General features: G+C 31.1%; 2 protein-coding genes across 2 annotated transcripts in view; both read right to left on the reverse strand.

Annotated features, from left to right (window-relative positions):
• Nucleotides 1-340: 340 nt before the first annotated feature.
• On the reverse strand, nucleotides 341-9,322 carry cd247 (CD247 molecule). The gene is made up of 8 exons (XM_079236703.1): nucleotides 9,138-9,322; nucleotides 6,876-6,973; nucleotides 6,608-6,652; nucleotides 2,846-2,896; nucleotides 2,398-2,433; nucleotides 2,147-2,200; nucleotides 2,037-2,066; nucleotides 341-1,154 (listed from the first exon to the last, which is right to left on the reverse strand). The coding sequence occupies exons 1-8, from the start codon at nucleotides 9,196-9,198 to the stop codon at nucleotides 1,089-1,091; spliced, it is 441 nt and encodes a 146-aa protein (XP_079092829.1). The 5' UTR covers nucleotides 9,199-9,322; the 3' UTR covers nucleotides 341-1,088.
• Nucleotides 9,323-9,899: 577 nt separating this feature from the next.
• The window catches only part of creg1 (cellular repressor of E1A-stimulated genes 1), a 2,203-nt gene continuing 449 nt past the window's right edge, over nucleotides 9,900-11,653 (reverse strand). Inside the window, exons 2-4 of the mRNA XM_079236702.1 lie at nucleotides 11,245-11,364; nucleotides 11,057-11,170; nucleotides 9,900-10,204 (exon numbers count right to left, since the gene is read on the reverse strand). Coding sequence (XP_079092828.1) covers nucleotides 10,118-10,204; nucleotides 11,057-11,170; nucleotides 11,245-11,364 — 321 coding nt within the window. The 3' untranslated portion in view covers nucleotides 9,900-10,117. The remainder of the gene's footprint in view (nucleotides 10,205-11,056; nucleotides 11,171-11,244; nucleotides 11,365-11,653) is intronic.

The following is an 11,653-nucleotide window of genomic DNA, read 5'->3' on the forward strand; positions in this document are numbered from 1 at the left end:
ATATATATATATATATATATATATATATATATATATATATATATATATATATATTCACATATATCCACATACAGACTTGCACACATATATACATAAACATAGATATATATACACAAATATATATTTTCATATATATATATATATATATATATATATATATATATATATATATATATATATATATTAATCAAGCAAATGTCATATTTGTCGTCTTTAATAAAGATTTATTAGGACAGTTTTTATGATACACTTTAATCTCAAAGATGAACTCAAATTTTCTTTCACAGAGCAAAACAGAAAAGTACGATATTTGTATAAAAACAGCACAAATTCTCAGGAATATATCAAAACAATAAAACAAACGATCAATTATGTCAAAGTTCAGATCAATCAGAAAATACTTTCATGACTCCTAAACTTACTGGCTAAAGTATTTCAAGATAAAAGCATCAACACTAAGAAATACAAATTATAAAAAAAGTAAAATTACTTTTAAAGAAGAAAAACTTAAAGCTGCACTACATTTGTTTTATTTTTACAATACAAATATTTTGTAGTTGTCTAAAGTACAGATGCCCAAAGCGTCCAAACTAAATAAACTAATTAACCATAAAACTGTGAAATAATCTAGTAAATATAAAATATTTTTGGAAATATTTTTATTGCAGCTCATTTAATTATTTTTGTATTTTTGGCCAATCACATCGTGGGTTCTGCCCTTTTCCTTTTGACTGACAGCTGAAGATTTTTATGGAGAAAAAAATATTGATGAATAAACTGCAATAAAATAATTTTATTGTGAAAAGAACCTGGATGAAGAAATATTTGCCTTTTCTCGAAACTTTATGTTTCTATTTAATTATCCGGTTAAAATACCTCGATGACATCTCAATGAATAAAAAAAGGGACAATAATTGTGAACATTTCAGGGATTATGGATAATAATGATTACTTGTCAAAAGTTGTAATGTTTTACTGCAGAGGTTAAGAGTGTTTTAGCATTTCCAGATGAACATGAAATAATTAATCTGAAAGATAATCAATGACACGTGGACTGTGTTTGAGAGGCAGGCAGGAAGTGATGCGCGTTAGCGAGGAGGAAGAGGCTGCATCTGCAGGGAGTCGTAGGTGTCTCTGGTGGCGGCGCTCAGACCCTGGAGATGTGAACACACGATCAATACACATCAATCATTCAATACACGGCCCATCAATCAATCAATACACGGCCCATCAATCAATACATGGCCCATCAATCAATCAATCAATCAATACACGACCCATCAATCAATCAATACATGGCCCATCAATCAATCAATACACAACCCATCAATCAATACATGGCCCATCAATCAATTCACGACCCATCAATCATTACATGACCCATCAATCAATCAATAGATGGCCCATCAATCAATACACAACCCATCAATCATTACATGGCCCATCAATCAATCAATACATGGCCCATCAATCAATCAATACACGGCCCATCAATCAATCAATACACGACCCATAAATCAATACACGGCCCATCAATCAATCAATACATGGCCCATCAATCAATACATGGCCCATCAATCAATCAATCAATACACGGCCCATCAATCAATACATGGCCCATCAATAGGAGTTATATTAGTAACTAAAGTATTCATAACAACAGGAGTTACATTAGTAACTAAAGTATTCATAACAACAGGAGTTATATTAGTAACTATAGTATTCATAACAACAGGAGTTATATTAGTAACTAAAGTATTAATAACAATAGGAGTTATATTAGTAACTAAAGTATTCATAATAACAGGAATTACATTAGTAACTAAAGTATTCATAACAACAGGAGTTATATTAGTAACTATAGTATTCATAACAACAGGAGTTATATTAGTAACTAAAGTATTAATAACAACAGGATATATATTAGTAACTAAAGTATTCATAACAACAGGAGTTACATTAGTAACTAAAGTATTAGAAACAACAAGAGTTATATTAGTAACTAAAGTAATATTAATAACTGACGCTTCACTCACCTGGTAAACCTGCTCGTTCTTTCTCTGACGCTGAGACACAAACATTAATAATGTTATTAATAATTAATCAATGGTGAATCGATGATGAACTGATGAAGTGAAAAACTCACTTCTCTTTTCACAGGAAGCTCTTTGTATTCTCCTTCTGGGCGGGCGGTCAGACCCTGAGGACAAGGACGCATTATTATTATTGTTGTTATTATTATAATAACAACAATAATAATAATCATTATTAATATTATTATATCAATAATGTATTACAATGTTATTATTATAATTGTCATTGTGTTGAGGTCACACGTTATATAACACAACCATCATTATTAATAATAAGTATTAATAATAGGTATTGGTTCCTCACGGTGTAGGTGGCGTTGTCGTCCGTCGGCGTGCGCTTCTACGAGACGGAACACATCAGAATCAATCAATCGGGTTCTTTATGGTTCTTCAGGGTTCTAAACAACTGATGCAATTAAGAGCGTCTGCTTTTTGTTTTCGGGTTCCTTCCTAAACGTTTTGGGTTCCTTCAGACTGACTAACAGATTGAGTTATGAATTTCAGGGTTCTCTAAGAACATCAGGTAGGGTTCTTTCCATCTATCATGGCCCATACAGGGTTCTGTTGGAGAACCCTGTTCGTTCTTAAGCCATATTTAAAGGTAGGTTGTCATAGAACATCTAGTTAGGGTTCTTTCCATCTATCATGGCCCATACAGGGTTCTGTTAGGGTTCTGTTGGTCCTGAGCCATATTTAAAGGTAGGACTCTATTCTATATCAAAGGTTCTATGGAGAACCACAGCACGACTCACCCTGGGTCTCGTCAGCTGAGTGTAAGCTCCAGAGCTCTGACCCTCCAGATCCTGAAGAGACGTAAACAACAACAACAACAACAACAACAACGATGAGAATAATAACGACAATACATAATAATGAATGATAATAATAACAATACATATTAATGAATGATAATAATGACAATACATATTAATGAATGATAATAATGACAATACACATCAATGAATGATAATAATGACAATACATATTAATGAATGATAATAATGACAATACATATTAATGAATGATAATAATGACAATACATATTAATGAATGATAATAATGACAATACATATTAATGAATGATAATAATGACAATACACATTAATGAATGATAATAATGACAATACACATTAATGAATGATAATAATGACAATACATATTAATGAATGATAATAATGACAATACACATTAATGAATGATAATAATGACAATACACATTAATGAATGATAATAATGACAATACACATTAATGAATGATAATAATGACAATACATATTAATGAATGATAATAATGACAATACATATTAATGAATGATAATAACAACAATACATATTAATGAATGATATGAATAACAATACATATTAATGAATGATAATAATAACAATACATATTAATGAATGATAATAATGACAATACATATTAATGAATGATATGAATAACAATACATATTAATGAATGATATGAATAACAATACATATTAATGAATGATATGAATAACAATACATATTAATGAATGATAATAATGACAATACATATTAATGAATGATAATAATAACAATACATATTAATGAATGATATGAATAACAATACATATTAATGAATGATATGAATAACAATACATATTAATGAATGATATGAATAACAATACATATTAATGAATGATAATAATGACAATACATATTAATGAATGATAATAATGACAGTACACATCAATGAATGATAATAATGACAATACATATTAATGAATGATAATAATGACAATACATATAAATGAATGATAATAACGACAATACATAATAATGAATGATAATAATGACAATACATATTAATGAATGATAATAATGACAATACATATAAATGAATGATAATAATGACAATACATATTAATGAATGATGATAATGACAATACATATTAATGAATGATAATAATGACAATACATATTAATGAATGATAATAATGACAATACACATTAATGAATGATAATAATGACAATACATATTAATGAATGATAATAATGACAATACATATTAATGAATGATAATAACAACAATACATATTAATGAATGATATGAATAACAATACATATTAATGAATGATAATAATGACAATACATATTAATGAATGATAATAATGACAATACATATTAATGAATGATAATAATGACAATACATATTAATGAATGATATGAATAACAATACATATTAATGAATGATATGAATAACAATACATATTAATGAATGATATGAATAACAATACATATTAATGAATGATAATAATGACAATACATATTAATGAATGATAATAATGACAATACATATAAATGAATGATAATAATGACGATACATATAAATGAATGATGATAATGACAATACATATAAATGAATGATAATAATGACAATACATATTAATGAATGATATGAATAACAATACATATTAATGAATGATATGAATAACAATACATATTAATAAATGATAATAATGACAATACATATTAATGAATGATAATAATGACAATACATATTAATGAATGATAATAATGACAATACGTATTAATGAATGATAATAATGACAATACATATTAATGAATGATATGAATAACAATACATATTAATGAATGATATGAATAACAATACATATTAATGAATGATATGAATAACAATACATATTAATGAATGATATGAATAACAATACATATTAATGAATGATAATAATGACAATACATATTAATGAATGATAATAATGACAATACAAATTAATGAATGATAATAACAACAATACATAATAATGAATGATAATAATGACAATACATATTAATGAATGATAATAATGACAATACGTATTAATGAATGATAATAATGACAATACGTATTAATGAATGATAATAATGACAATACGTATTAATGAATGATAATGACATACATATTAATGAATGATAACAATAACAATACATATTAATGAATGATAATTATGACAATACATATTAATGAATGATAATAATGACAATACATATTAATGAATGATAACAATAACAATACATATAATTGAATGATAATTATGACAATACATATTAATGAATGATAATAATAACAATACATATTAATGAATGATAATTATGACTACATATAAATGAATGATAATAATGACAATACATATGAATGAATGATAATAATAACAATACATATAAATGAATGATAATAATGACAATACATATAAATGAATGATAATAACAACAATACATATTAATGAATGATATGAATAACAATACATATTAATGAATGATTTGAATAACAATACATATTAATGAATGATAATAATAACAATACATATTAATGAATGATAATAATGACAATACATATTAATGAATGATAATAATGACAATACATATTAATGAATGATAATAATGACAATACATATAAATGAATGATAATAATGACAATACATATTAATGAATGATAATAATAACAATACATATAAATGAATGATAATAGTGACAATACACATTAATGAATGATAATAATGACAATACATATTAATGAATGATAATAATGACAATACATATAAATGAATGATAATAACAACAATACATATTAATGAATGATAATAATAACAATACATATTAATGAATGATATGAATAACAATACATATTAATGAATGATAATAACAACAATACATATTAATGAATGATAATAACAACAATACATATTAATGAATGATAATAACAACAATACATATTAATGAATGATATGAATAACAATACATATTAATGAATGATAATAATGACAATACATCTTAATGAATGATAATAATGACAATACATATTAATGAATGATAATAATGACAATACATATTAATGAATGATAATAATGACAATACATATTAATGAATGATAACAATAACAATACATATTAATGAATGATAATTATGACAATACATATGAATGAATGATAATAATAACAATACATATTAATGAATGATAATAATGACAATACATATTAATGAATGATAATTATGACAATACATATTAATGAATGATAATAATAACAATACATATTAATGAATGATAATTATGACTACATATAAATGAATGATAATAATGACAATACATATGAATGAATGATAATAATAACAATACATATAAATGAATGATAATAATGACAATACATATAAATGAATGATAATAATGACAATACATATTAATGAATGATAATAATAACAATACATATTAATGAATGATAATAATGACAATACATATTAATGAATGATAATTATGACAATACATATTAATGAATGATAATAATAACAATACATATTAATGAATGATAATTATGACTACATATAAATGAATGATAATAATGACAATACACATGAATGAATGATAATAATAACAATACATATAAATGAATGATAATAATGACAATACATATAAATGAATGATAATAATGAAAATACATATAAATGAATGATAATAATGAAAATACATATAAATGAATGATAATAACAACAACACTCACGCTGTAGATGAGCTCCTCTGCTCCCTTCACTTTGGTTCTGAAGAACTGAAACATTTGAATGAATGAAATGGTTATGAATGAATGAAATGATTATGAATGAATGAAATGGTGATGAATGAACTAAATGGTTATGAATGAAATGGTGATGAATGAATGAAATGGTTATGAATGAAATGGTGATGAATGAATGAAATGGTTATGAATGAAATGGTGATGAATGAGTGAAATGGTGATGAATGAGTCCTTCACAATAAGAGCGCGGGCAGACCTTCTCCTTGATGAACATGGCGGTGATGATGAGTCCGTAGAGTCCCAGGAAGCCGTCCAGGATGAAGCACAGCTGAGGGCTGTACAGCTCCACGGCCTCTGTGGAGGGAGGCTTTTATTGTGAAGGGCAGTTTCACAATAGGGTGTGTTTGTGTGTGTCTGTGTGTGTGTGCATGTGTGTGTATGTATATACGTGTACGTGTGTATGTGTGTGTGTGTATATGTGTGTGTATGTATGTACGTGTGTGTGTATGTGTGTGTGTGCATGTATGTACGTGTATGTGTGTGTGTCTGTGTGTGTGTATGTGTGTGTGTCTGTGTGTGTGTGTGTGTATGTGTGTGTATGTATGTACGTGTGTGTGTATGTGTGTGTGTGTCTCTGTGTGAGTGTGTATGTGTATGTGTGTGTACGTGTGTGTGTGTGTACGTGTGTGTGTGTGTGTGTACTGATGGCACTGAGATATGTGCAGTAAAACTCATAATAATACTACATCACAGTACATCAGAGTACATGAGAGTACGCTATTTAGATAATATTTCGTAGTACTAGTATACGAGTAGTACAAGGCCTAAAAGGATGACTAGCAGTACTAGTAGTGTTCGTAGTAAAAGTAGTATTACAAGTATTTAACTTCAATACAAGACCAGTATCAGCAGTACTGCAGTAAGTACATTTACTAAAGTATTGTGCATAAGCTTCATACAATGAAGATTAAACATGTGACGGGGTACGCTTCATTTGTTCACCTCTGTATCTGTGTGTACGCTTCATTTTTCACTTCTGTGTTAACATGTACACTTCATTAGTTCACCTCTGTGTCTCCACCCTCCTAAAACATCCCTCTTTCAAAGCAGACTCCATTGTCTTTCTGACTCATTTAAAATGGGGCTCAGAGTGATTACGAGTTCCCGGCTGCCTCAAACGCAGCTCTGGTCACATGACGTATCTGGAGTCTCATCTTAACACCAACCACAGACTCGCTTCCTGAGCAGTGTGGTCAGTGAAGGCAGTGTGCAGTATTAATACTCTGATGAGAAACGTTGAAAAGGTTCTAATGATGCACCAAAGAGTCATTTCATGTTAATGTTATATGTTCATAACCCTTTAATGTTGTTGTTATATGTTCATAACCCTTTAATGTTGTTGTTATATGTTCATAACACTTTAATCTTATTGTTATATGTTCATAACCCTTTAATGTTGTTGTTATATGTTCACAACCCTTTAATGTTGTTGTTATATGTTCATAACCCTTAAACCTTATTATTATATGTTCATAACCCTTTAATGTTGTTGTTATATATTCATAACCCTTTGACCTTATTGTTATATGTTCATAACCCTTTAACATTGTTGTTATTATATGTTCAAAACCCTTTGACCTTATTGTTATATGTTCATAACCCTTTAACATTGTTGTTATTATATGTTCAAAACCCTTTAACCTTATTGTTATATGTTCATAACCCTTTAAAATTGTTATTATATGTTCAAAACCCTTTAACGTTTTTGTTATATGTTCATAACCCTTTAACATTGTTGTTATTATATGTTCAAAACCCTTTAACGTTTGTGTTATATGTTCATAACCTTTTAATAACCCTGTTATTCATGAACATTCATAATCCATTTAATAAAATAATAAAACATCTAAAAACATGAATCTTATTTCTACAAAAGTATATATATAGATATTATTTATGTTCGCTATTATTATAAATATGAATGCGTTTGATCTTTACTGGGTCTAAACTGGTATTTAATGCGGCATCATGTAACTGGTCAACTGGTTAAAACCATTAAACCATGAAAATACCAGAACAAGATTCTGGAAATGATCTGATTCATAAAAACAATCAATTGACTAAATATATATATAGCAAATATATATATTGGTATATATATATATATATATATATATATATATATATATATATATATATATATATATATATATAGCAAATGTATTATATTTGTTGATGCTAATGTTTCTTCCGTTAGCCGGAGAAGCTAAAATGAGGGCATGGCCGCCAGAGAGAGAGAGGAGCTTCTCTTCTTCTGTGGTTTGTAATATTGGATGTTGGTACATCGATGGACCTGGTTCATATATCTATAGTACTATGTACTGTATATATGATATATGTGTGTATATATTATGTATATTTGTATATTTTCAGACCAGTGGAGGGGAAAGAAGCTCTTTGACACCGATCTCTCGGAGGGAAGTGAAGGCATCGTTATGAAGTTTCCGGGGTTTCTTACCTGCTGGAGGAAACACTGAGACCAGGACCAGCAGCCCAGAGACCCGGGTCTGGAGCTCCATCACCAACCGGCTTCTTCTTCTCCTTCTTCTCTTCTTCTTCTTCTCCTCCTTCTTCTTCTCCTTCTTCTCTTCTTCTTCTTCTCCTCCTTCTTCTTCTCCTTCTTCTCCTCTTCTTCTCGTCTTCTTCTGCTTTCTGACTGCAGAGACAACTGACGACGACTGGTGTCTCTCTCCGTCAAGTAGAACAGGAAGTGGTGAGACGCTGCTGTGACAGGTGACACACACACACACACACTTTCTCTCTCTCTCTCTCACACAAAAAAATAACTGTTTCATGTGAAAGCTGGAAAATATGAAAACGTACCTTTTTATACTTTTACATATACACACATATATATATATATATATATATATGTGTGTGTGTAAAAGTATAAAAAGGTACATTTTCATATTAGATATATATATATATATATATATATATATATATATATATATATATATATATATATATATATATATATATATATATATAAAAAAGGTAAATATATATAATCAACAATAAAAAACACAAGAGGTGGAGACATTTTGTTTTTAACACAAATATTATTTGTGTTAAAATATTTATTTATACAAAATCAACATTCAGTCAAAAAATATATATATTTTCACAGCAGTCTTCAACTTAAGATAAAAACTATTTATTATCAGCAAGAAACAGAACACTGCGGAAGCCCCGCCCCCTCTACTAATAAGCCCCGCCCCTCCACTGATAAAACACACACATCACAAGATGATGCTTCAGCAGCCAGCTGAGCGCTAAGACTCATGGGAGATGTAGTCAATAAAGGAAAACTCAATACCTGTAGAGAATAATGAAACATATATTTATGTATATTAAAGCAGTCAGTGAGCAGCGAGGCCTGGAAGTATAATGAAACATATATTTATATATATTAATGAAGTATTTCCATCACAGCAGTCAGTGGTGCTTGGTGAGCAGCGAGGCCTGGAAGTATTCCTCTGGAGAGACCAGCTTCACCCCGCCGAAGTAGTCCAGCACCCAGACCTGAGACCAGCAGGACGTTAGATGGGGAGAACCCAACGCGTAGGACCCAACGCGTAGGACCCAACGCGTAGGACCCAACGCGTAGGAACCAACGCGTAGGAACCAACGCGTAGGACCCAACGCGTAGGACCCAACGCGTAGGAACCAACGCGTAGGACCCAACGCGTAGGACCCAACGCGTAGGAACCAACGCGTAGGACCCAACGCGTAGGACCCAACGCGTAGGACCCAACGCGTAGGACCCAACGCGTAGGAACCAACGCGTAGGACCCAACGCGTAGGACCCAACGCGTAGGACCCAACGCGTAGGACCCAACGCGTAGGACCCAACGCGTAGGAACCAACGCGTAGGACCCAACGCGTAGGACCCAACGCGTAGGAACCAACGCGTAGGACCCAACGCGTAGGAACCAACGCGTAGGACCCAACGCGTAGGAACCAACGTGTAGGACCTAACGTGTAGGAACCAACGCGTAGGAACCAACGTGTAGGAACCAACGTGTAGGACCTAACGTGTAGGAACCAACGTAGGACCCAACGTGTAGGAACCAACGTGTAGGACCCAACGTGTAGGAACCAACGTGTAGGACCTAACGTGTAGGACCTAACGCGTAGGAACCAACGTGTAGGACCTAACGTGTAGGACCTAACGCGTAGGAACCAACGCATAGGAACCAACGCGTAGGAACCAACGCGTAGGAACCAACGCGTAGGAACCAGCGCGTAGGACCCAACAGCAGTAGTACTCGTACCTGTGTACTATTAGCAGTAGTACTAGTATCAACAGCAGTAGTACTCGTACCTGTGTACTATTAGCAGTAGTACTAGTATCAACAGCAGTAGTACTCGTACCTGTGTGATGTTGAACTTGCAGAAGAACCAGCCATGGTCAGGAGGCCACGCCTCCATCTCTGGATGTCGACTGAACAGAGACTTCTGAGCAAACTCCGCCTCCGTCCCGTTCACCTGGCAACAAGGGGGCGGGGTCATGTGACTGCAAACCTGTGTGAGTGTGTGTGTCTGTGTGTGTGTGTGTGTACCTCCAGCACAGACCCTGTCAGGATGATGTGAGCACACAGAGGACTCTGCGGGTCGAAGCCTTGCTGCCTGCAGTAATCTGTCTGAGCCAGAGACATGGACAGGGACGCCTGCGGGTCCACCTGCAGGGCACAGAGTACCCATGATGCTCGTCAGGGTCAGAGTCACGTGACCTCCACCATGTGACGTCACCTCTAACTGCTGAGTCACATAGTGAACAACTGCTGCGTCATGGTGGAGCTCTAACATAAACAAACGTATAATATATACAATAATATAATATATTACAATATAATATATTATACTATTATAATATGATATAATATATCATATTATAATATCACTATATAATATGATATAATATATATTATAATATCACTATATAATATGATATAATATATTATATTATAT

This window comes from Taurulus bubalis (genome assembly GCF_910589615.1).
Source record: "Taurulus bubalis genome assembly, chromosome: 21".
Taxonomy (NCBI): domain Eukaryota; kingdom Metazoa; phylum Chordata; class Actinopteri; order Perciformes; family Cottidae; genus Taurulus; species Taurulus bubalis.